The 27,648-nt window shown below is 41.7% G+C and overlaps 1 protein-coding gene across 1 annotated transcript; it reads right to left on the bottom strand.

Annotated features, from left to right (window-relative positions):
* Positions 1–25,644, bottom strand: PCBD1 (pterin-4 alpha-carbinolamine dehydratase 1). Its single transcript, XM_033943155.1, has 4 exons — positions 25,544–25,644; positions 17,019–17,150; positions 5,737–5,817; positions 1–669 (listed from the first exon to the last, which is right to left on the bottom strand). The coding sequence occupies exons 1-4, from the start codon at positions 25,544–25,546 to the stop codon at positions 571–573; spliced, it is 315 nt and encodes a 104-aa protein (XP_033799046.1). The 5' UTR covers positions 25,547–25,644; the 3' UTR covers positions 1–570.
* Between the last annotated feature and the right edge of the window lie 2,004 nt (positions 25,645–27,648).

The following is a 27,648-nucleotide window of genomic DNA, read 5'->3' as shown; positions in this document are numbered from 1 at the left end:
AAAAACCATTTCTCTTTCCACGTCAAATTCATTCAACTGTCTGCATCGTACCACTGAATAACTTAGTCTGCGACACTTATCTGGGTAGCAAAGATTGATCCATAGGCCCAACAGAAACTATTGGTACTTATGTAAAGCAACTCTATTGCCCTCTGGTGGCCAAGGAAAGCAGATTAAGGTTTATTTTAGGTGCTTAGCCTCTTAGAACTTAGTATATGGCTGAAATTACATTAGTATATGGCTGAAATTACAACAAAAAAGGATTTAGGGGGTTGCCTTAGTCTATTGTCTACAATATGTTGTGCAATAGACAGGATTATATTGTAGCAGGCTCTCAGTCTGTATATCAAAATTAAGTTGATTGATTCTAGACACCCTAAGAAATTGATTGCATTATACTACAGGGCAAAAGGCTAGCATTGTTTTCAGCTGGGATTATTTCTAAAGGAATAAATGTGTATTAGAAGTCATTCCATTATTAATAAAGAAGGCAGAGGTGAAAGGGGTTATTTGTGTTGTATGTTGAAGTCTTCTGTCCTTTAGGTATGGTTCACAGAATTAGTGGCTTCATCAGGACAGTGAAGCTGCAACTTGTTCTATAAAGCTAGCCAGATTGATGTCACGCTCTGAGAGGCCCCCACAATCATGCGTGCTTAAAGTTATATGAACCTAAAGGGAAAAAGCAGAAATACATTGATTGATGCAGATTTAATTTGGCTTCTGGAAGCAAATAGTTAGACATTATTCAAATTCTGAAATTTAGTAGAGCAAAGTGTTTCCCAAACTTTTAGCCAATGGCTCCATTTTAACACTTAAGCATTCTCCTGACCCCTAGATGATTATTAAAAATCAAAATTGCACGCAAGTCTGCACTGCTGCCACTACTAATACTTCAGGTGTGTGTACAGGCAGAGGAGTGGGGGATGTTTTACAGTACTATAGCATGTAACTGCAATAATTGTAATGTTAGCTGAAGTCCATAGCTCTATTCCTACCTTATCTATGTAGGCATATAGAACATTTTTAGGTTTCTAAATACAATTTTCTGCAGTACCACAACCACCCAATGCAAAAAACAACAACCCTGTTTTGCAAAAAACTGCTCAAACACTTGTGCTGACAGCAGCATAAAGTTCATTTAAATCTCATGATAATGAAGGTATTAGCTATTAAACCCAGATACACGGAAGTGTACATAAAACCTAAAGGCTGAGTGCAGAGTTTCTTAATGCCAAGTCTGAGAAGGAGTATAAATTTAGCTCATTCTGTGGCTGGCTTTAATGGGAATTTCATTCCTGTTTCTTCTTCTGTAAGCATGAAAGACACCCTTTTTTTTTAAATTAAGTTGTTGAAGTGCATGAATGTAAAGAAAACCATCAGGGGATGAGCTAAGGGAAGGTGCTGAACCTATGAATGATAAAGCAGGGTTTTTTGTATGCAAAAAATTTCTACTTGACCATTGTCTCCCTGCAGTAGCTGCATCATACAGGCCTCTGTTCCAGCTTGAGAAACTCTTGTAACATACCTATCTACATATTTATGTGCAGAATAGCATTTCAGCAAATGCACAGATGTAAAGAGTCAAGGATTTGATATACAGTGGTGCCTCGCATAACGAACGCCTCGCACAGCGAACGCTGCGCACAACGAACTTCATGTCTTGCTTCCTACAACGAACTTCGTTTCACACAACGAAGTCGCCCGAGCTGCATCCTTCCGCGCAGGCACTGCGCTTAACTGCCCTCTCTCCGCCTGGCTCCCTGTGCAGTGGCGGACCGTCGGCTCGCAGGGGCCCGGCGCCTACTGCTGATGCGTTGGGGGGGGCGGAGCTACTCTCGCCGCTTCCCCGATGCTAGAAAAATAACAGCTTTGTTCTCTCTCACCATTGGCATTCTGTTTACATATTGAAAGAAACAGGAAAAAAAAAGCTTATCCATTAAGACCATTTTGTAATAAGTATAAACTAGTATTATAGACAGAATGATCTGCCCAAGGAAATGGACAACATTTTCAACCATGCAGGCATTTAAAAAATGAACAGTTAAGTCCCAGTTTTTGCCGCTGAGACTCTGCCCTCTCTCACTGTAAAATTAGACTCTACTTAGTCTGTCTTTAAATTTAAAAAATGTGTGTTGTTTTAAAAAACAATTATGTTTTTAGATGTATCTAAATAAAAATAATAACAAAAAATTTATCTTTTTTTATGTCATCTTAGCATATTTTATGCTACAGAACGAATTATTTTTTTTTAACATGTATTGTTATGGGAAAACGCGTTTCACATAACGAACTTTTCGCATAACAAACTTGCTCCTGGAACCAATTAAGTTCGTTGTGTGAGGCACCACTGTACTGCCTTTCTGTGGTACAGCCAAAGTTTACAGGTACTTTCTCCATCTCCAGTGGGCTCACAATCTAAATTTTGTACTTGGGGCAATGGGGGGGTTAAGTGACTTGCCCAGTGAGCTGTAGTAGGAACTGAACCTAGTTCTTCAGGTTCTTCCCCCCTCTGCACTAACCATTTTTGGTACATAAAAAATATAGCTGCTGCTTGCACAGCCCCATGTGTCCTGGCTTTCCCATATTTGCATACATTTTTTACATAGAACATACGTTTACAACCCCCTGGCAGAATTTGTCTAAGATGTGTACCATTTGTGAGAAAAAAATGAGTGATCTGCCAAAATGCATTTTATTTTTTAATGTGTTTCAACTTAAACCATTATGCATCACAGAATATCACAATCATTAAACAAACCATAGCAATAAAGGAAATAAGAAAATGGTCCTGTTCAAAAGATCTCATACCCTTAGTTCTTAATCTCATGTATTACCCCCTTTTGCATCAATGACAGCTTGCAGTCTTTTCTGACAATTGTGAATGAGGCCCTTTATTTTCTCATATGGTAAAGCTGCCCATTTTTTGGCAAAAAGCTTCCAGCTTCTGTAAATTATTTAGTTGTCTAGCATGAACTATATGTCTGAGTTCTCCCCAAAGTGGCTCATTGATGAGGTCACAAGACTATGATGGCCACTCCAGAACCCTCACTTTCTTCTGTTGCAGCCACAGAAGAGTCGACTTGGCCTTATGACTCGGATCACTGTTATGCAAATTTTCTGACAAGATGCTGCATTCATCCTGCCATTAATTTTGACTAAATTCCCTATGCCACTATAGCTCACACATCCTCAAAACAGCAGAGATCCACCTCCATGTTTCATGGTAGGATGGTGTGCTTCTCTTCATAGGCCTTGTTGACTCCTCTCCAGCATAGTAACATAGAAAATAACAGCAGATAAATAGTAATAATAACTTTATTTTTCTATACCGCAATACCACAAGTAGTTCAATGCAGTTTACAGAACAAGAGACAGTGATATTACAAAAAGCTTCTAGAATTGCATCAGCAGATTGAGATTAATCAAATTTGGCTTAGAGTGTTTAAAGATACATCAAGATAGAAATGAAGTCAGAGAAATGTATCAAAAAGGTAAGTCTTGATTGACTTTCTAAAAGTTTGATAAGGGAATGCATTTGGAATGAATTTGGTTAAACACTCATTCTATTTGCCATGGTCCAACCATACTCTTCCCAATAGTCACACTCATCATACATTCTTTTTAAATTGCCTTTTCTTTAATATTTCTGGGCAATAGACCATAGAAGTCCGCCTGATACTGTCTTTAGGTTCCCACTGCTGGAGTTGCCATGTAAGTCCACTCCAGCCTATCCTAACCATCCTGGCACTGGAGCTTCTATCAAAGACCTCCCCAGCTCATCCTAAACCAAATCGCCATATATGGGACACAGACCGTGCAGGATTGCCCAGTACTGGCAGTTGTTTTATACCATTCATTTTCTAATTAGAAATCCTGTGTTCTGTTTTTACAGAAAGGGTGGTAGATGTGTGGAACAATCTCCCAGAAGAAGTGGTGGAGACAGAGACTGTGTCTGAATTCAAGAAGGTGTGGGATAGGCACATGGGATCTCTCTGAGAGAGAAAGAGATAATGGTTACTGTGGATGGGCCATTTGGCCTTTATCTGCCATTATGTTTCTGTGTTTCTTTTTTTTTTTTTCAAATCTTTATTCATTTTTAAAACTTTCAACAAGTGTAACATAAGATACAATCATTTTATACTTTAACATCATTTAGTAAACTATCAAAGTTTAATTCACATCAAATATCCCTCCCTCTTTATGCCCAACAATTGTACTTAAGCATAATAAATTATAAAATATTCCCTCCCCCCTCCCCACCCTGGACGTGTATGAACAAAGGGAGAAAATATTTATTTTGTTAATGGCTCCCAAACATCCCTAAATTTCTTAAAATTCTAAAAATGTTTCTGTGTTCCTATGTTTCTTCACACACTATTTTTGAATTCCATCACTTTTCATCACCACCTCCCTTGGGAGGTCATTCCGGGCATTCACCACCCTCTCTGTAAAAAAGAATTTCCTAACATTACTCCTGCCACCCTGCAACCTCAATTCATGCCCTCTAGTTTTACCATTTTCCTTTCTCTGGAAAATATTTGTTTCTATATTAATACATATGTTGTTTTGATTATGTGTGTTTACATGATTATGTATGTTTTCATTGTAAACTGCTTAGGCCTTAGGCGGTGTAGAAATTTTTAGAAATAAATAAATAAAATATCTCCCCTGTTCCTCCTCTCCTCTACATATTCAGGTCTTCCAATCTCTTTTTGTATGTCTTTTGGCACAAGCCCCAAACCATTTTTTGTCTTTTAAAATCCTTAGCCAGATATGGCCTCTAAAACTGAACACAGTACTCCAGGTGGGACCTCACCAATGACCTGAACTGGGGCATCAATGTCTCCTTTCTTCTGCTGGTTATGCCTCTTTCTATACAGCCCAGCATCCTTCTGGCTACAGCCACCGCCTTGTCACACTGTTTTGTTGCCTTCAGATCCTCAGATACTCATTACCTCAAGGTTCCTTACCCCATCCATGCATATCAGCCTCTCATCTCTCAGCACACGATTCCCTCTGATTTCTACTCTCCAAATGCGTCACTCTGCACTTCTTCACATTGAATCTTAGTTGTCAAACATCAGACCATTCTAACTTTTGCAGATCCTTTTTCCACTCCCTCTGGGGTGTCCACTGAATTTGAACAGTACTGATTAGCAATTTTTTGGATATCTTTTTATATCCTTCTGATGATTCATAAAGTTGAACTACTTTTATCCACAGATGTTTTAACCATTCTGTTATTTTCCCCATGCTTCAGTAACCATCAAAGTCAGTGCACAAGGGTTTCTCAAGAGCTAAGAAACTCATTGACTTTATATACACAGACATTAATTACAAGGCACAGGTATGGATACTTACCTTTCATTGTCATCTCAACCTTTGTGTGTCAACTTGAGTGTATATTATCAACCCAAACATTCAAGGGTAAGGGTATGCAAGCTTTTGATTAGAGCAATCTGTATGAATTCAGTTATCATTATTATTACTAAAGGATATATACAATTCCTGTGATAATAAATAGCTTCACCTGACCAATATTCCTAAATTAAAGAATGGTATTTTGGAAGATCATCCATATTTTCTACAAATAGTTCACATCTTATAAATTCTGCCAGGAGTATGGTTACTGCATTGAGGAGTGGAACATTTTCTTTATGCTTACATTGGGAAACCGTAAGCTGAGCTTCAGTACATGATTCTAATGCAAGGTTTACTACATTAGCTTTGCTTTACCTTGTTATAAACATTGAACCATTCAGGGTGGTGATCCAACTTTTCAGCCTGTAAAGCTACTCTGGTCATAAATCCAAAAGCCTTCAAAAGATAGAGAAGTCATGTCACAAATCTGGCTTTATAATTCATTCATAAGATATCTGAGAGTCTTTTAAATATAAATGGCACGGCAGCTAATCTATAGGCATTATTTTAGAAGCCTTAATCATAATTTGCATGTGGAAATCTGGAATTTGCATACGTAAAAGACATCCATGTGTAAATGGTGATTTTAGAAAGTGCTCAAAAATGCATGTGGATAACCATAATATGTAGAAACAGTAAGAGGTTATGTTAGGGCATGACCTGGACACGTAAAAAATGTACATGCGTATTCCCCATTTCAAAAAGGGAAAGTATGAGTCTTCCTTAATCCCCTGTTTATTTCTACCTAGTCTTTGTAGGTAATTAGCAACATTTACACATAGAGATCTGCAAGGTACATAGAAGGGCATTTTCGAATGGATGCCCAAGTCAGAAAAAGGACATCTACATCAGACTGTGCCAGGCTGGAAAGTGATGCATGTGGGAAAGAGGAACCCGAACTATAACTATGTGATGCTGGGTTCTATGTTAAGAATCACTGCCCAGGAAAAGGATCTAGGTGTCATTGTTAAGAATACATTGAAACCCTCAACTCAATGTGCAGCAGCTGCTAAGAAAGCAAATTTATGGTATGGCCACACCTTGAATATTGTGCTAGGCTACTCCTTAGATCTGTATCCACACAACACTGTTATTGCTTTAGGTGGGCTCGCATCACAGTCTGGTGTAATACAAATTTGTTAGATTCAATCACTTGTCCTCTCTCATCAGTTCTGGGCTACCCTCCTAAACCTTTCTAACTTGGGTCTCAAAAATAATTAAGTCAGAGTTCATCTTGGTGCTATTAGTGCTTTTCATACCCTTCTGGATAAGAAATCTTTAACAGTACATCCTTTAGTTTCCACGTTCATGAAAAGTCTTTTTCATACCAAACCACCAATCGATCCTCCTCCAGTTGCTTAGTATCTTAATTTTATAATTTCAACCCTGATGAAGCCTTTCTTTGAACTACTTACATCTTCATCTCTCAAATATCTTACTTGGACAGTAGTATTCTTAGTCTGCATCAAATCTGCCCATCGAGTCAGTGAACTTTAAGCACTTGTGTCAGATCCACATTATACAACATTCTACTACAATCAGATGAGTGTGAAGAACCAACCTAAGTTCCTTTGAAGGTTGTATTGGAATTTCATCTGAACCAGTCTATAGTTCTCTCCGTCTTCTTTCCAAGACCATACTCTCAACCTGTTGAAGCTTCACGCCACACACTGGACTACAAACATGTACTACGTAGCTTATTACTTAGATCAGACCAAGCCTCATAGAACTTCTAAGCAACTGTTCTTGTCATTCAATCCTAATGGACTTGGAGCCCCTGTCACCAAGAGAACTCTCTCTACAAGGCTAGCTGGCTATCTCCTTTTGCTATGCTCGGACCGGGCTGACGCTGGAGGGTCGTGTCACTGCATATAAAGTAAGAGCAAAAGCAACCATCTGTGTGTCACTCCCATTGAGGACAAATGTAAAGCAGCCACTTGGTGCTCAATTCATACATTCACATCCCACTACTGTTTGGAGAATCATTCCAGGCTGAAAGCTCACTTTATTGAAGCTGTATTTAAGCCTTAACCCTACCAACTTGTAAAGCACCCATGTCTGACATTCCCTCTATAGTCCCCTATCCTATCCACATCGTCAGTCCCCTTGAAATTCCCTACCTGAGTAGCGTGTATAGCTTCACCCTTTTATCTGGTGTATCTGTCATAAATAAATGGTAAGCTCTTTCAAATTGGGACCATCTCTTGCATGTTTAATGTACAGCGCTGTAGTAGTATGCTGCATTGTTCAAAATGCCAATAATACCTGAAGCTGTCACAGAGCCCAGAATTCCTTTCCACTTTCACGGGAGAGGGAGGGGGACCATTGGAAACCATTGGGGTTTCAGGAGTTGTCATGTCTTAATCTCTCCAGTAGTCAGCTGCATCTTTTTTGTACTTAGGTATGATTGTAGATGGACATTTCTTTCCCTTGGGTAATCGCTGTTGGACATCCTAACTTTGGACTCTCCCTAGTCCCACCCAAAACATGTTCACAACACTTCCCCTTGCTGTTTGTGCATATGGCAGTACTGAACATTCAAATCCTCCCTTTGTAAAATCAGGATTTGGACATTTCAAGCACATGGATGTCATTTTGGTATTGTGGGATAGTCATAGGCTTTGAAAATAAGCGCCATAGTAACATAACTAGTAAATGTTGCCAGATAAAGAGCTGCACAGTCCATCTAGTCTGCCCAACAAGGAGGCCAGAGCTGAATTGGAACTCCGCATTTCATCATTTGACATCGATATATTTTAAGCTCTGTCTCTCCCTGCCAATTTTGGGATACAGACCATAGAAGTAGAGAATGACATGGGGACATATTTTTCCCCATCCCTGCAGGCACTCATTTTCTCATCCAGTCCCGGCCAGTTCTTTTTCTGTCCCTGCCCGATTCCTGCAAGCTCTATCCTCATCTGCACAAGCCTCAAACACTTTAAAATCATAAGTGTTTGAGATCTGTGTGGATGAGACTGAGTTTACAGAAAAGGGACAGCAACAAAACTTGTGGGAATGGGATGAGGAAATTGAGTTCCGGCAAGGATGGGGAAAAATTTGTCCCCGTGTCATTCTCTACATAGAAGTTTGCTTGATAAAAGTAAAAAACATAGTGGCCTCATGTTTTATTGATATTTTGCTCATACCGTTTTCAAGATGCGTTACAGGCAGTACACTAGGTATTTCCCAGTCACTGGAGGGCTCGCAACATAATTTTGTACCTGAGGCAACCGAGGGTTAAGTGACATACCCAAGATCACAAGGAGGAGCAGCAGCAGACTTTGAACCAGGACCCACTGGATATAAAACCGAATGCTCTAACCCAGTGGTTCTCAATCCTATCCTAGGGGACCCCCCAGCCAGTTGGGTTTACAGGATATCCCTAATGAATATGCATGAGAGAGATTTGCATATAATGGAGGAGACAGGCATGCAAATATGTCTTATGCATATTCATTAGGGATATCTTGAAAACCCAACTGGCTGGGGGTCCCCCAGGACAGGGTTGAGAACCACTGCTCTAACCACTAAGCCAGTGGTTCCCAACCCTGTCCTGGAGGAACACCAGGCCAATTGGGTTTTCAGGCTAGCCCTAATGAATATGCATGAAGCAAATTTGCATGCCTATCACTTCCATCATATTCAAATCTCTCTCATGCATATTCATTAGGGCTAGCCTGAAAACCCGATTGGCCTGGTGTTCCTCCAGGACAGGGTTGGGAATCACTGCACTAAGCCACTCCTCCATATACTTGTAAACTGCCAAGTTTCCTCTGTTGAATTTACCCACATGGTTTGCAAACTGACTGCTCCCAGTGCACGTGCCAGCAAATGCACATGCAGTCCTGCATGTACAGTTTTTCAGAAAAGGCTCTATGGCAGCAGATTCTTTTCTAAAAATACAACTGGAATCAAGTTCTTCCTGAACTGGATGTCTCATTTTTAATCTTTTATTTATTTAAATATCCCATATATCCAAAGAACTATGTGGGTTACATAAAAACATTCATAAAAGTTACATAAACAGGACAAAAAACACATTCCCTAATACAATCTATAAGACATCATACAAAATTTTAAAAACCGTAAAATATACCAATACAAATTAATATCTTAAAAATTATTCTAGGATCACTCCCATCATCCTTGCACTGGAATCTGCATTGAAGTGCAAATAACATGAGTTATCATGCAGATGGTACAGCTTGATAACTACCCCTTTAATGTATTTATGTCCATTCAACTTAATTCTATATCTGAAATAAAATGACAGCAAAAAAATTAAGATACCATTATCCTCTACCCCACCTCACTGCCTACTAAAATATGAGGTAAACACTATGAGGTACATAATCAAAACAAAAATACATCTAAAAACCCGCTTAAATTGGCACTAGGATGATCAAAAGACAGGTCGTCCATGTGTCGATAACAAAATGGGTTTTAGATGTATCTAAAAACAGCTTAGGCCTTTTCAGTGCTTCTGTATGCCCAGAGTGAAAAGGGATATTTTTGAAGGAATGGTTAGGGCGGGAGATAGATGGGATGTGGGCCGACCTAGTCATCCTGCAGTGATAATTGAAAGTTCGGGATTTCCTAAATTGAACTTATACATTGTGACTTAGGGATTTAACTACAGGTATAAGTGCCCAGAAGGTATCAAAAGTGACCAGATAACCACTGCAGGGACAAAGTAAAGACCCACACACATTCTCCCAGTGATCACTGACCCCCCTCCCCCCACCATAAAAATCGGAATTAAAAAGTACATACCTGCCTCCAGAACATCAGCACCTGGCATAGGAAAGCCTAGTAGAGCTACATTCAAAGTGAAACGTGCACCCACCCAAACCCCACAAAACTCTACTGTACTGCCATATAGGTAGCACCTGCAGCCATAAGGGCTATTGGGGTTGTAGACAGATGGGTATAATGGGTTTTGGGGGGGGGCTCACCATGACCTATAAGGGAGTCATGGTGAGAGAAAAAGAACAATTTAAATTAAATTATAGAGAGTGTATGGGCAGACTGGATGGACCATTCAGGTCTTTATCTGCCGTGATTTACTATGTTATGTTACTAAGTTTATATGGCACCCTTTTTGTGAAGTTCACAGCAGTGCCCTGTAAGGTGTTCCACTACTCTGTTGCCATGTCTGGGTGTCCAGTCCAGGGCCGCCATCAGGGCAGTACTACCAGTCCTGCATTTAGGGGCCCGGGCTCCCCAGTGCTTTTCAGCCGGGCACAACGCCCAGCAAATTTAGATGCCCGCCTAACTGTCATCTGCCGAATCCTGCTGCCGCTACTGCTTAATGCGCAGCCTGAAGAGCCGCCGAAAAACCCACTGGACTTTAAACAAAAAAAAACCCCAGCAAGTGACTCGAACCCGGCTTCCCTCCAAAACCGGAAGTTACGTCGGGGGGGGGGGGGGGTAGAGAAGAGAAGCCGGCACGGACCATTAGAGCCCCGGAGCATGCGGGAGATAGGCCAGCCACGGAGGGAAGCTTACTTGCTCTTGCTTACTTCGGGCCTTTCTCGCTGCCGGGTCCTGCCTACTTTCTGTTTCCGTGAAGGCAGGACCCGGCAACGAGAAAGGCCCGAAGTAAGCAAGAGCAGCAAGTTGTAAACTTCCCTCTGTCGCTGCCCTTTGGGAGATAGGTCAGCGACCAAGGGAAACATGCAACTTGCCTTTGTCTGTAGCGAATCTGCCGGGTGTGTGAGACGGGGGGGGGGGGGAATGGGAGGAGTAATGCTGCTGCACCCAATTGGGGGGGAAAGAGAAATGCTGATGATACTGCTGTACCCAGTGGGGGGAGGGGGAAGAGAAATACTGCTGCACCCATTTGGGGAGAGAGAAGGAAGGAGGGAGAAGGAAGATCAGGAAAAGGAGGAAAGAGATGCAAAGACCATGGGAGGGAGGGAAAGGAGATACCATACCATTGAGTGGAAGAGAGAGATGTCAGGGCATATGGGGGGGGGAGCAGGGCCAGATTAAAGGATAGGCCCAGTAGGCACAGGCCTAGGGCCCGAAATAGTCAGGGGGGGCCTGCCAGTGCTGTGCTTTGGGGCCTCACCCTTGCTGGATTCGCTGGCAGCAGCAGCAGCCTCATCATCATCCTGGGTGACCCCCAACCCGATCTGACCCTCCTATCTCTCCTTCCTTCCCTCATCAGTGACGTGCCAGAGGAAATCACGACAGGAGAAAGCCCTGAAGCAGTAGAGCAGTGCTGTTTAGAGTCTCGTGATAGGAGGGAGGGAGAGATAGGAGGGTCGTGGGGGGAGAGAGTAGCATTCTGCCCCGGGTGTTCGACCTGGCGTCATGAACTTCTTCGGCTAGCATCAGTATTTACAATTCACTGCTGTTGCCAGCTTCAGGCCTTCCTCTCTGCCAGATCCTGCCTACTTCTGTTTCCTTGAAGGCAGGACCCGACAGAGAAGAAGGCCCGAAGCTGGCAACAGCAGCGAATTGTGAATGCTGCTGCCTGAAGAAGTTCATGACGCCAGGTCATGGGTGACAGAAGGAGGAAAGGGAGCAGAGGGGGAGAAACTTGCTGCACCCAACTGGAGGGAGAAAGAAGATGAGGGAGGGAATGAAACGAGATGCCAGGGATTGGAGGAAAGGGAGGGAAGGAGGAAAGTATGCCAGACCAAGGGAAAAGGAAGGGGGAAAGGAAGGAGGAGATGTCAGAGCATGGAGGGGGAGGGAGAGGGAGAGATGGAAGAAAAGGAAAGGAGTGAGATGCTAGAGAATCAGGGAAGGGAAGATACCAGACTATGGGGTGCGAAGGAAAGAAAGGAGAAGAGAGAGATGCCAGAGCATAGGGGACGGGGTGGTGACAGAGAGAGAAAAATGGAGAGGTGGCAGAGCTGAAATCAATCATGTACAAAGGAGAAGAGAAAGGGCACAGGATAGACAGTTTATTGAAGGAGCATAAAAAGAGGGAAGATGCCATATGGAACAGGGAGAGGGCGGACAGTGGATGGAAGGGGCTGATGCTGTATGGAAGACAGAGCGGACAGATGCTGGCTAGAAAGAAGAGTGAAGACAAGATGATTAAAGCAAAAACGACAAAAGGTAGAAAAAATTGTTTTGTTGCTTTATGTAGAATCAAGTAGTATTGTATCTATTGATTAAAGTTTATAAATAGGAAATAGAAATAAGGCAGTTTTTTGGGGACTAAACCCCTTTCCTCAGGTCAGGTCAGGACAGGATACCATAAAAGCAGGGGTGCCCAAATGGTCGAGCGCGATCGACCAGTAGATCGCAAAGACAGTGGTCTAAGCTGAAAGGAGCGATAAAAATGGCTACGGACCTTTATGTGAAGAAAATCAATAAAAACAAGAGAAAAAGGAAGCCGATATGGTTCTCCAACCTAGTGGCTGAGAAAATAAAGGCGAAAGAGTTGGCGTTCATGAAATATAAAAAAAACCCAAGAAGAGGAGAGCAGAAAGGACTACAGGGTGAAACTGAAAGAAGCCAAGAGAGAGATACGTTTAGCGAAGGCACAGGCGGAAGAACAAATGGCTAAAAATGTAAAAAAGGGAGATAAAAATTTTTTCAGATATATTAGTGAAAGGAGGAAGATAAAAAATGGAATTGCTAGGCTAAAAGATGCTGGGAACAAATATGTGGAGAGTGATGAGGAGAAAGCAAATGTGCTAAACAAATACTTCTGTTCTGTGTTCACAGAAGAAAATCCTGGAGAAGGACCGAGATTGTCCGGCAAAGTTACACGAGAAAATGGAGTAGATTCTGCGCCGTTCACGGAGGAGGGTGTTTATGAGCAACTTGAAAAACTGAAGGTGGACAAAGCGATGGGACCAGACGGGATCCATCCCAGGATACTAAGGGAACTCAGAGAGGTTCTGGCGAGTCCTATTAAAGACTTGTTCAACAAATCTCTGGAGACGGGAGTGATTCCTGGGGATTGGAGGAGAGCGGATGTGGTCCCTATTCATAAAAGTGGTCACAGGGATGAAGCAGGAAACTACAGGCCGGTGAGCCTCACTTCAGTTGTTGGAAAAATAATGGAAGTGTTGCTGAAAGAAAGGATAGTGTATTCCCTTGAATCTAATGGGTTACAGGATCCGAGGCAACATGGCTTTACAAAAGGTAAATCGTGCCAAACGAACCTGATTGAATTTTTTGATTGGGTGACCAGAGAGCTGGATCAAGGACATATGCTAGATGTAATTTACTTGGATTTCAGCAAAGCCTTTGATACAGTTCCTCATAGGAGGCTGTTGAACAAACTTGAAGGGCTGAAGTTAGGACCCAAAGTGGTGAACTGGGTCAGAAACTGGCTATCGGACAGACGCCAGAGGGTGGTGGTTAATGGAAGTCGCTCGAAGGAAGGAAAGGTGACTAGTGGAGTCCCTCAGGGTTCGGTGCTGGGGCCAATCCTGTTCAATATGTATGTAAGTGACATTGCTGAAGGGCTAGAAGGAAAAGTGTGCCTTTTTGCAGATGATACCAAGATTTGTAACAGAGTAGACACCGAAGAGGGAGTGGAAAATATGAAAAAGGATCTGCAAAAGTTAGAGGAATGGTCTAATGCCTGGCAACTAAAATTCAATGCAAAGAAATGCAGAGTAATGCATTTGGGGATTAATAATAGGAAGGAACCGTATATGCTGGGAGGAGAGAAGCTGATATGCACGGACGGAGAGAGGGACCTTGGGGTGATAGTGTCCGAAGATCTAAAGGCGAAAAAACAGTGTGATAAGGCAGTGGCTGCTGCCAGAAGGATTCTGGGCTGTATAAAGAGAGGCGTAGTCAGTAGAAGGAAGAAGGTGTTGATGCCCCTGTACAGGTCATTGGTGAGGCCCCACTTGGAGTATTGTGTTCAGTTTTGGAGACCGTATCTGGCGAAAGACATAAGAAGACTTGAGGCGGTCCAGAGGAGGGCGACGAAAATGATAGGAGGCTTGCGCCAGAAGACGTATGAGGAGAGACTGGAAGACCTGAATATGTATACCCTAGAGGAAAGGAGAGACAGGGGAGATATGATTCAGACGTTCAAATACTTAAAGGGTATTAACGTAGAACAAAATCTTTTCCAGAGAAAGGAAAATGGTAAAACCAGAGGACATAATTTGAGGTTGAGGGGTGGTAGATTCAGGGGCAATGTTAGGAAATTCTACTTTACGGAGAGGGTGGTGGATGCCTGGAATGCGCTCCCGAGAGAGGTGGTGGAGAGTAAAACTGTGACTGAGTTCAAAGAAGCGTGGGATGAACACAGAGGATTTAGAATCAGAAAATAATATTAAATATTGAACTAGGCCAGTTACTGGGCAGACTTGCACGGTCTGTGTCTGTGTATGGCCGTTTGGTGGAGGATGGGCTGGGGAGGGCTTCAATGGCTGGGAGGGTGTAGATGGGCTGGAGTGGGTCTTGACGGAGATTTTGGCAGTTGGAACTCAGGCACAGTACCGGGTAGAGCTTTGGATTCTCGCCCAGAAATAGCTAAGAAGAAAAAAAAAAAAAAAAAAATTTAAATTGAATCAGGTTGGGCAGACTGGATGGACCATTCGGGTCTTTATCTGCCGTCATCTACTATGTTACTATGTTACTATGAGTCGATCGCGTTGCCTTGGCAATCTTTTTCTTCCTGCCTCCCTGAGCCAGGCCAGGTGCATAGAAATGCCAGACTCACAAGACTTCACTTCCGACATCAATTCTGACGTCAGAGAGGAAGTTCTCAGCCAGCCAATCGCTGCCTGGCTGGCCTGGAACTTCCTCTCCATCGTTAGAATTGACATTAGAGGTGAAGTCTTGTGAGTCCGGCACTTGTACATTCCTGGCCTGGCTCGTGGAAGCAGGGAGAAATCGGCATGGTGGCTTAGGGGGTAGGGAAAGAATCGGGGAAGTGGAGAAATTGGTGCGATGGCTTGGGGGGGCATGGGGAGAGAGAAAGAAAGAGAGACAGAAAGAAAAGGGGAGGGGCAGAAAGAAAAAAATATTGGATTTATAGTCAGAAGAAGGAAGTGCAAACAGAGACTCATGAAATCACCAGACAAAAAGGTAGGAAAAATGATTTTATTTTCAGTTTAGTGATCAAAATGTGTCTGTTTAGAGAACTTATATCTGCAATAGCGGTTTTTAGCGCAGGGAGCCTATGAGCATCGAGAGCAGCACAGGGCATTCAGTGCATCTCCCTGCTCTAAAAACCGCTATTGCGATTTAGTAAAAAGGGAGGGGGTATATTTGTCTATTTTTGTATAGTTGTTCCTGAGGTGACATTGCATAGAATCGTTTGACTTGATCTCTTTGAAAACCCGCGGAATATAAATGATAATTAACATTTTCTCTGCATACAGTGTGCTTTGTGATTTTTTAAAAATTTTATTGTTGGTAGATCATTTTGACTTGGTCATTTTAAAAGTAGCTCACAAGCCCAAAAAGTGTGGGCACCCCTGCTGTAGAGCCATTTCTTGTATGACTGGATGAGCTATATTTATCTTTTTTTTTAGTTTAAATTCATGCAAAAATAAATGGTTAGATTGAACCTAATGACTTCATTAACGCCTGTCCCTTTTTTAACTTCTATACCATTTGAAAGAGGGCAAATACTTCTTAAATTTAGTAAAAATATTCTGGCACAAGTGTCAAACCTTAAAAAAGGAAGTCATATTGAGCATTGGAAAATAATAATAATAATTAACTAATAAAAATAGGGCTCCTTTTACTAAGTTACGATAGTGGCTTTAGTGTACGCCACGCGCGCTAGATGCTAACGCCAGCATTGAGCTGATGTTATTTTTCCCACGTAGAGCAGGGGTTTGTGTGCGCTAGACATATGTTAGTTTAGAATAGATAGGTATAGATTAGTTTAGTTTAGGTTAGGTTAGGGCCCTGCTGAAAGAGTCTACCTTGACATGGTTGCAGGCTTACAAATCTTTTGGTCAAAAAGTGCGGTGACAGAGAAAAGTATGTGTATATTCGGCCCATGGAAAAGGGGGGGGGGGAAGGTGTGCGTGGAGGGCCCAATAGGATTGCTCAGTAAGGGGCCCAGAAATTTCTGATGGCGGCCCTGGTCCAGTCTATCACTTTACTGTTCCCTCCCACGTCCAATAGGTCTTGTTCTAGGCGTTTTTAACTTGGACAATTTTTTGGGACGAGAATGGGGTATAAAGATAGATGATTTAGCGGTCTGGACGATCAAACTGCTGGACGTAGAAGTAGACGATTCTCAAAAAAATATATTTTGGCCGTATTTTTCAAGAATGGAGTTTGGACGTTTCCAACTTTGGATGACTAGCGACTTAGGCTCAAAATGGACTTAGACTTTTTTTTAATACAATTATGCCGTTCTATGTGCATTTTGAAAAATGGAAAGGTAATGAAAAAATATCCTTATTTCTAGTTTCAAGTTTAACGTTTATTAATTTTTAATATACTGACCATCAACTGGTATCTAGCCGGTTTACAATAAAATAAATAAAATGTAAGTAAAATTAAAATAATGAACACAACAGAAAAGTGAAATATCAGAAGTACCCCTCCCCCCCTGTTTTCTTTCCTATCCTGCAATTGGATGAATGTTGAAAACTTCATAGGTTTCCCTGGCTTTAACCAGGCACATGCTTCTACTTTACCCGATTGAAATCCTTGAAGTCGAATTCCTTGTAAATTCCATCCCTCCCATCAATCTCATTCCACCCCACAGCCCTCAGGTTAGGTAGCAGTTGGTCCCTTTCTTCTGGGCTCAGCCGGTGTGGTTTCCCTGCCTGTAAAAAACAAAACGACATAAACAGATAGCTTTGTTGAAATCAAATACATGTATATGACAAAAAATTACTTTAGTGATGAAGCAAGGCCAAAGTTTGCACATGGTTCCTTTATTGTCACCTTCAGTACTCCCTAGACCCTGATGTCAGAAAAGCGTTTTCTCCGCACAGTTCTACTGATGCAAGTCACAAACAATTGGTAAAATTTTTTATTTGGCATGACCTGTAAATCCTAATTCTAATATGCAATGGACAGAATTTTCTTGTAATTCTAGTGGAAAACCATTTCAAATATTTATTTATTTGGATTCATATCCTGTCCTCCCAGAAGAGCTTAGAATGGATTACAAGTTTACCTACATAATAAAACATAAGAGGGTAATGTAGAAAATGAAGGTACATTTTAGATCAGTGTGTCTCAAACATTTTAGTTCCAGCACACTAAACGGAGCAAATGTTTTTCATGGCACATTATAATTAAAATTATAAAATTGCAAAACCAACAAAAAATTAAATTTGAGAGTTATTGATTTAAAATTCTTTAAGCTATGTATGGGGTAATTGTAACAATGGTGAAACTAAAGTAGATAGAATTGCTAGTCAATACGATAGATGTGCTTGTTTTTAAGAGCAAATTAACTCAAAACATGGTTCGATAGCTGACAAGCAAATAGACATTTCATCATTCACATCTGCAGTCGTTCTCTTTTTTTCGATTTAATTTCTGTCAGAGCTGAAAATCCAAGTTTGCAAAGACAAGATCCAAACGTTGACAAAGCCTTGATTGTTTTGTTGCTCAAGTTAGGATAACTTCTGCATAAAAAATAAAAATAAAGTTACTTGCCTTTAGTTTTCAAGGACCAATCATGTCAAAGAATGATGCTTGTCTGGGTGGTTGTGTCCTTACGCACACAGACGCTGATAACAGACTTGCGTAAGCGACGTACATGTTTTCTAGTGTATACTTATGAAGGGAATTTTTAAAAATAAAGTAAAATTCTGGAATCTCTCATGGCCCACCCAAAATCTCACTCTTCCCTTTCCCAACAACCTACCCATTGAGCTACAATTAGGACCTCAATCTAAAGGCAAAGCTTCTGTGACCCAGGGGGTCACTGAGTGCCAAATTCTATATATAATGACAAAAAAAGTTGGTGCCAAACAAATCTGCACTTAACATGATTCTATAAACTGCCTCTGGAGTTAGGTACAGCTTATAGAATCATGTGTATTGTCTATCCATGTGACTAGCATTTAGGCAGAGTCATGTAGACCAATGAAAGCACGGCCTAAATGCCTGCACCTAATTTGTGCTTGGATTGTGCATATTCTATAACTGTGGCCCTCGCCTGGTCACACCCGCTTTTGAGATACACTCACTAGCATTTATGTGCACCACTTTATAGAATATGCTTAGAAAGTTGTGTGTCCCTGGGTTTTTGCGTCTCAAAATATGGTAACCCTATTTAGATGACTTCTGAAGAAGACCCATGAGCTCAAAAGCTCACATACATCATGATGCTGATTTAGTTTTAAACATCCTTTAATATAATTTAATCTGGTATTATAACCCACTTTACCAGCAACAGCTCAAGGCAGGTAACAGTGAGACAAAAAAAAAAAAGCAATGTAACACTAAACTTGTGTTTGGTTCTAGAGGACAGGAAATTAGGAACTACAGGCCAATTAGTTTGACCTCAACGGTGTGCGAATTAATGGGTACTATGCTAAGAACAGAGGATTATGCAGTTTCTGGAATCCAGCAGATTATAGGATCTGAGATAGCATGGTGTTACTCAAGGTAGGTTTTATCAGACAAAACTGATTAATTTTTTTCACCAGGTGACCAGAAAGTTAGACTGGGGGCAGTGACATAGTAATTGGAGGGCAGGGGGTGGTCTGCCCTGGCTGCAGTCTTTGAAAGGGGCGCAGGCACCTTGTCCTCCTCTTTGCACTCCACCCTCCCCCCCCGCGCTCCTTCCCTTCCCTCGTACCTCTTTAATTTTCTGTGCGTGAGCAGCGCTTCGATCTCCTGCCCGCGCTGGTGTGGCCTCTCTCTGACATCACTTCCAGGCCCTGCGCCTAGGAGATGACATCAGAGGGATAACTGACACGACGTGGGCAGTACATTTGTGCTGTTGCTTGCAGCCTAGAAAATAAAAAAGGTATGGGGGAAGGGGGGCACATGCGTGGAAGGGGGCGGTCAGGAAGGAGAAGGGGGGCAGGGAAGAGGGTGAGGGAGGTGCGCCACCACCCTGGGCACCACTCACTCTCGCTACATCACTGATAGGGGGGGTGAGCATCAGATGTGGTACACTTCTCCCTCCCTATTTGCGGGGGATAGGGGCAGAGCCGGCCCTCAAATAGGCAAAATTCGCAAATAACTTTTGGGCCGGCTCTGACCCACCCCCAGACCTTACCTGGTGGTCTAGCGGTAACACGGGGCAGGAGTGATCGTCCTACACTTCTGCCCCATGTACAGCTGTGCTGTGAGTTCCTCCTCCGATCACCCCCTTCATCCTCCGATTGCTTCCCTCCTCGCCCCGATCCAAGCCCTGGGGCCATTTTTTTTTTTGATGCGTGCTGCCAACGAGCGATTCTCGGGAAGGGGGGAATAGTGAATAACTGAAACCGCGAAGGTCGAAACTGCGAATAGAGAGGGGGAAGTGTATACCTAAATTTCAGCAATGCCTTTGATACAAGTTCCACATAAGCAACATATAAACCAACTGAGCTCCCTTGATATGGGCCCTAAAGTGACTGTCTGGGTCAGAAAGTAGTTGAATGGGAGTTGACAGAGTTCACTCTGACGTCATGGGTGTTACCAACAGTATGCCATATGGATTGGTTCTTGATTTGATTTCAAACTGAACAGTCCTAACCTGTTTCGCCTTTATAGAGAAGATGGTCCATCCGTTTTGGTGGCCCTTATTTATTTATTTGATTTTTCTAGCCCGCCTCCCAAAAGAGCCCAGAACGGGTTACAGGATTACATACATAATAAAGGTTAGCAACAAGGTTACCAGCTGACATACGGTTAACGACATGGTAGGCACGTTCTTCGTCTAATTAGTGAGACATATCTAGCCTCTTCTGAGTATAGCTGCTAGGTTAGCAGGAAGCCTGTCTGGTTAGCGGCTAGATGGTCACAATCCTCATATAATAGCGAGACTATTTCTATGCACAGCATGATAAGATTGAATACATGTTTTGGGAACTAAGCTCAGTAGTAAGACAATTGTAAAGGCACTCTCATGATGTGACACATGAAGTAGAGAGATGTGTCCATGCATAGCTTAAGTTGAAAATATGCACTGGGACTTAATTGCAGCTACATTTTGAATGCTAGGGCACTTGCAATGATGTGCACACAACTCTTCACTCCAGAGCTGGAGTGACGGGGTCGCAAATAGGTTCTTCAGTAGGCAAACTGCTGCGTTTTTGTACTTTCTCTGTACCTTTTCTAGTGCCACTATATCTTTTGAGATTGGGCCCTAAGGGCCCTTGCTTACAAGAGTAACTGAAAGAATATTGAAAGCAAGAACAAAAACTCTTGGATGAAAGATGAGGCAACAAAACACGGGAATCTTGTTTTTTAACAACTTATTGCTATCGACTATAATTTTATTTATTTATTGTTTGCTTTTTACATTTTTTGATATATCTTCTTTCACCTTATGGGTGCTCTGTTAAATGTAGTAGCCCTTTCTGCTTTTTTTTATTCCTCTATGGGTGAGAAGACCTGTTTTTTTAATGCATTAATAGCTAGATGACTCAGATTAAACACTGCAATTGTGCAGCTGGTCACTGCCTTTCTCTCAGTGGAAGACGATTTACTGATATTTGGATGATAAGCTCATGCCAGGTATCTTGGCAACAGGATAATACAAGGGACTGAGTTATATCTTGCTGTCTAGCACCACATAGAATTGAAATGAGGGCTACAAAGCAGTTTTGTGTTGTTGTTTTTTTTTACAGCATGCTGAAAATGTGCAGTTCACATCAAAAAAAGCACAAAAATAGCAGGGCAGGCAAAATAACAGTTGGTAAGTTTTCTGCACCAAAGGACTGGTTGGTTTGATTCATAAAGAATTTTGTATGAGGGATCCTATATAAAGGTGAAAGTATGCGCTTATTTTACAGTAGTTGATAAAGGCAGTCAATCCACCCCCCCTCAAAAAAAAAAAAAAATCCAGAATTTGAAGAAAATTACAAGAATTAAACCGCATAACAATTTTTTAAGTTATATTTCTAATGGACCATCATGTAGGAAGTATTTCCAGGCCAAATATAACCCCCCCCCCCCCTTTTTACAAAACCATGAAAGCAGTTTTTGGTGCCTGCTGACGTGCTGAAAGCTCGGCACTGCTTCAGCCGTTCATAGGGCTCCTTTTACTAAGGTGCGCTAGCGTTTATAGCGCACGCAGGATATTCCTGTGCGCTACCGGGGTAGAACTACCGCCAGCTCAATGCTGGCAGTAAGGTCTGGTGTGTATGACAATTCAGCGCGTGCTATTCCGTGCGTTAATGCCCTAATGCAGCTTAATAAAAGGAGCCCATAGTGTTCCTATGAGCATTAGGAGCAGCGCAGAGCATTCAGCACGCCAGCCTGCGCAAAAAAAACGCTTTCGGGGAGGGGGGGACAGTCAACAATAGCTTCACAATTTTAATCATTAGCCCATAAAATAATAAAAAGGATTTTTGATTCTAAGAGAACCTTTTATTACGCTGTGTTAGGCACTAACACATGCTGAATGCAGCAAGTAATAGAGTACTGTGGTAACACTGAAATTTGCACACGCTAAAAATTTTAAATAATTTTTTTTTAATTTGCTTATCAGAGGCAGAGAGTATGTGATCCAGTCTGCCCATCCGCAGTATCCACTATCTCCTCCTTGCCCTAATAGATACCACGTGCCTGTCTCATGACATGGCACCTAAAATGTAATGACACATGGATTGAAGGTGAGGATACAAATGGGTGAAATCCAGACAGAGCCTGGGCGGTTGCACAGTTACACATGCATACAAATAAAGTTCTTGACGTCAGCAACGGGAGGAAGCGGGCATCCGTTCTGCTGATCTTTGATTCGGTGGTCTTTTTAAATTTTTTATTTGTGCATTTATTCTGCGATCGGCACATGCAAATTTAGCGACCCTATGTCAACCTTATTTGCATGCGTATTATTTTAAAAATGACATTCCTTTTTGAAATTGTTACAGTAGCGGCCCTATGGATTTTACAGCGAACATTTGAGAATCTTCCCCCCAGTAGGGTAAAAACCAAGGATCAATCAATCTGTTATTTAAAAAACTGGAGTCATGCAGCAACCCGCTCAGTGGTGTGCTTGAGATTTTTTACAGCATTTCAGCAAAATGCTGAGACATGAATAATCTGTCACTTTATTTAAAGCATACATTTGTTTCCATGTCTTGCCCACATCCATCCACTAGAGAGCAAACTCATATATAACTTGATTTTCTGTCAGGTGGCAGATCTCTCAAACTACCCAGTGTCTATGTTCTGCAAAATGTTTTGCTCCCCATTCTCCATGATGGAAGTGGAAAATAATTTCTTCCATGTGCTTTCCATCACATATGTGTTTCACAATGGTACATGCATCTGGAAGAAATCATCAGGGTATAATTTCTAGGCTCTGAAATCCTAACCAACCTAGGGTAAGAAATGCTCTATCAAAACAACTAAACATACATGTTACAATGATTCATTGGCAAAATCCTTTTGCAGAAAACAAGCTGATAATGAGACCATATGAGTGGATCATGCAAAGGTCAGATGTGCTTCAGATTATTAAAGTCTGTCTTTACATGCACACATGCCAAACATACAACAAGAGACATGAGTTAGAAATACCTTTATGATCTTTTCCATCCTGAGACAGCAGTTAGCAGTTGGAAGCAGTCACTAATAAGTGAAAGTCCCACAGATTTGCTTGTCATGAAAAAGGGTTTGGAGGTGAATAATCTATATATATAAAATTGGAGGTATGTATGTGTGTATGTATGTATGTGCCGCGATCACACAAAAACGACTTGACCGATTTGAACGAAACTTGGTATGCAGATCCCTCACTACCTGGGGTGATATGTTCTGGGGGTCTCGCGGCCCACCTGCACACGTGGGCGGAGCTACAAACATAAAATCAGATTTCACCCATTCATGTCAATGGAAAAAATGTAAAAAGTTGCCATTCTCACAGTAATTCAAAAACGGCTTGACCGATTAGAACGAAACTTGGTATGCTGATCCCTCACTACCTGGGGTGATATGTTCTGGGGGTCTCGCGGCCCACCTGCACACATGGGCGGAGCTACAAACATAAAATCAGATTTCACCCATTCATGTCAATGGAAAAAATGTAAAAAGCTGCCATTCTCACAGTAATTCCAACTACCTGGGGTGATGTGTTCTGGGGGTCTCGTGGCCCACCTGCACACGTGGGCGGAGCTACAAACAGAACATCAGATTTCACCCATTCATGTCAATGGTAAAATTGTAAAACGCTGCCATTCTCACAGTACTTCAAAAACGGCTTGACCAAATTGAACGAAACTTGGTATGCAGATCCCTCACTACCTGGGGTGATATGTTCTGGGGGTCTCGCGGCCCACCTGCACACGTGGGCGGAGCTACAAACAGAAACTGAGATTTCACCCATTCATGTCAATGGAAAGGATGTAAAAAGCTGCCATTCTCACAGTAATTCAAAAACGGCTTGACCGATTAGAACAAAACTTGGTATGCTGATCCCTCACTACCTGGGGTGATATGTTCTGGGGGTCTCGCGGCCCACCTGCACACGTGGGCGGAGCTACAAACAGAACATCAGATTTCACCCATTCATGTCAATGGTAAAATTGTAAAACGCTGCCATTCTCACAGTACTTCAAAAACGGCTTGACCGAATTGAACAAAACTTGGTATGCAGATCCCTCACTACCTGGGGTGATATGTTCTGGGGGTCTCGCGGCCCACCTGCACACGTGGGCGGAGCTACAAACAGAAACTGAGATTTCACCCATTCATGTCAATGGAAAGGATGTAAAAAGCTGCCATTCTCACAGTAATTCCAACTATAAAACACTTTCTATGACGCTATAACCACTAGAGACATCGTTTCTATTCTACCACGGACACCATACATATAGAGTTTGTATGTTCTAACTGTGTTTGTAACTGTTTCCTTCATGCACCCCAGTTCATAATGTTATTACATTACATGAGTACTCACATATGCTGAACTAGGAACACAGGTTCCATTCTGAACCGGGAAAAAACTGCATGGAGTTTCTTTTCAACCTGAGTTTCCACATATTGAGTTGTTTAAATCAATACTGAAACTTTTGGATGCCACTTATTCCAACAGATCTTCCTTTTCAGTTTAAGAGATTGCAAATTCCAGTGAGACTTGCATTCTCTATCACAGTCAACAAATCACAGGGACAGACTATTACATACTGTGGAGTGGATTTAAGATCCCCCTGTTTTTCCCATGGACAACTCTATGTTGCTTGCTCAAGGGTGGGTTCACCCAAGAATTTATATGTTCTTGCTCCTGGAGGTGAAACTAAAAATGTTGTTTATAATCAAGTTTTGTGTTAGTTGTATTGTATTCATTTTGTCAAATATTTCACATTATAATTTGAATATTGTACTTTTTATAAAGCTGTTAAAAAATAATTTAATTCACCACTATAAAGTATCTTTATTTGAATCCATTTACAGTGTTATTGCTATAATTAAATACCCGTGCAACGCCGGGGCATCAGCTAGTAATAAATATACTACGAGGATGGATAGAGTTTAATCAGTGACCTGGAAGTCACAGAGCTACGATGTTTTATTTCTTCTGTGAATTAAAGTCCAAAATGCTGCTGCATTAAACGATTACTGGCAAGAGAAACTTGAGGTCCAAAATGCATTGGTTTGTTTCACAGTAAACCTACAGAAGAAGTATGATCTCATGGGTTGATAAACAGCTGCTCCTCTCTCCCTCCCTCCATTTGATATTATCTTTGAAAAATCACAAAGCTGCTGAAGGTTTCTGCCACTGAAATTGGCATTGCCAGCAGCTTTTCAATTCTGCCTTTCCAGAAAGAGAAAAACATTCTTGGCTTTCAACTTTTATGACGATTGTAGCTCAGTATCACAAACAAATTGGCTTGAGCTATTCATTAACCAGAGGTCTAAAGGCCGTTCTCTCTCCCACTGTGCCTCCTGCCTACCAGCACACACACACTCAATGGCTGGCATTTGGTTTATTTATTTTTCATTTTATAGGTACCATGCCACAGAATATCCCTATCTCACAGGACAGATGTCCTTCCCTTACCCCTTTCCCCACTAGTGGTCAACCCTGTCTGCTCCTTACCATGTTTGTGCTCTATCCTCTGCTTCTGCTTCTGCAGGATCCTTTGATGACTGAGGCAGAGATGCTGCCCAGCTCCCGCTCCTATAAACCAGCTCACCCGAAGGGGGCGTGGCGGACACTTCAACCCCACCCACTGAAACTGCTGCTGTGCTCAGCTGAGGTGGGGGGAGGGGGAGGGGGGGAACAATGAACTTCCACTGGCAGACTTCTCAGTCTTTTGCCAGTTATCTTAACATGCATGATTTGTGCTTATTATGGCACTTAAGCTGTGACATTTAAGAGTCCCCCTCCCTCCTCATTTAAAGTAGAATGTAATTTAATACGATATGTGAGAATATGTTGTATAATATAGTATATTCTATTTTTGTTGAGAATGTGAAGGGTGGGTGGATGGGGATTTTACACTATTAGATTTTATGTGTTAGATATTATAGTGCTATATGGAAATTACTTTTGTGATTTATTTTTGTGCACTTATTGTTTGATTTGAAAATGAATAAAGATTTAAAAATAAATAAAAATAAATAAACTAAAGTAGAATGTAAATTTTAGGTTAAAATTTTAAAAAAACAACCCAACAATAAAAGTTGGTAGTAAAAACAATTGTGACTGATACTTTAAATGCATTTAGACTGGTGAATCTGATGTTGGTGCAAGGCAAAATGGTAGTGACTAGAGGCCTACCAAATTTCAGTTCCAGTTTTGATTACAGCACCAAAACTGGCTCAACCTCCTTTTTCTGTCCAGTTTCTGTTAATTTTCAACTATGTTTTTGGGGGGTTTGGGATAAAAATGAACTTTTTTTCACAGAAGTCAAAAATTTATGCTATGTTCCATTTACCGGTATCTGCTGTGCTAAAGGTGATATACGGTCGAGTCACATTATGATGACCACCGTCTACCTCTGACATCAGGGACACACAGCCAATGAATGAATGAATGCATGTGTCAGTGCAGACTTTGTGGGTATTATGAATATTAGCAGGTGGTCATAATAATATGACTCGACTGTGCATATTTCACTTTATTTCTAGTGGATTCAAAGCAGATCACAGAAAGAGTTTAGCAGACATAGATTCCTTTTTATCAAGCTGCGGTAGAGCATTTTAGGTATAGGTAAATGCTCCATCACTCATAGAAATTGAATGAGCGTCGGAGCATTTACCTCACTAGCTAAAACGCTCTATCACAGCTTCATAAAAGGGGGCTATGTGAGGAGTTAATTTTTGAAGTTAGGGATTGTTAAAAGTACCTTGCCTTTTACCGATTGACGCTAAACCAGTTTTAACCTGTTTAGTGTCAAAATATTTTAGATATTAATGTCCAAAATGCCTATTTGCAGTATTTTCCATGGTTTCTATCAGCCTCCGATAATCGTATGCAAATGAATTACAATGAGCTCATCAGTACTAAAATGAGCACTCCGATCGATGCCAAGATGATACACAAAATGAAGTGCTGGTTTTTAATGCTCCAAAATCTCTGACAGCTCTGGAGGTGCCGGTAATGTTAAAAATGTCAGCTTTTTCATTTTTAATGGCACAGGTGTGTGTGTTACACATGTGCAATATATGTTCTGATTTAAAAAAAAAAAAGTTGTGCCAGGCCCCCACCTGACGACGGCCCACACCCTCCAAACTTTAAACAAAATTGGCAGGATGGAAGATCCATGGCCACCTGGAATCCTCCCCCTCCCACACTCCCGACCCCCACCTTTAAATTGAAGATCAGCAGGAGGGATGGCCCCTGCCACCAGGGCCCCCTATAAACCCTCCTGCTTTAAATTGACGCTCAGCAGGTGGGATGCTCACTCACTCCTGCTGGCAGGCCCGCCTCTTCAAAATAGTGGGCCTTCCCCTTCCCAGTACATCTTGGGATGCATTGGGAGGGGCCAAAGGCTCTAATTGGCTCAGTGCCTAAAGACCCGCCCATAGTCTTTTTAACCATACATATGCTTCAATATAGTATGTTTTTCACGGTATTCAGGTATTGATGTCTTTCATAAGTATGAGTGTATACATATCTTTCATATATGGCTTTTTGTGTGTAGCTGATTAAGTATTGTACTTAATTGAGATAGATAGCAACTTTTTTCTGTCATAGCC

Source organism: Geotrypetes seraphini, chromosome 4 (genome assembly GCF_902459505.1).
Source record: "Geotrypetes seraphini chromosome 4, aGeoSer1.1, whole genome shotgun sequence".
Taxonomy (NCBI): Eukaryota; Metazoa; Chordata; class Amphibia; order Gymnophiona; family Dermophiidae; genus Geotrypetes; species Geotrypetes seraphini.
Note: the sequence above shows the minus strand (reverse complement) of the source record. Positions and strands in the feature narration are given on the sequence as shown.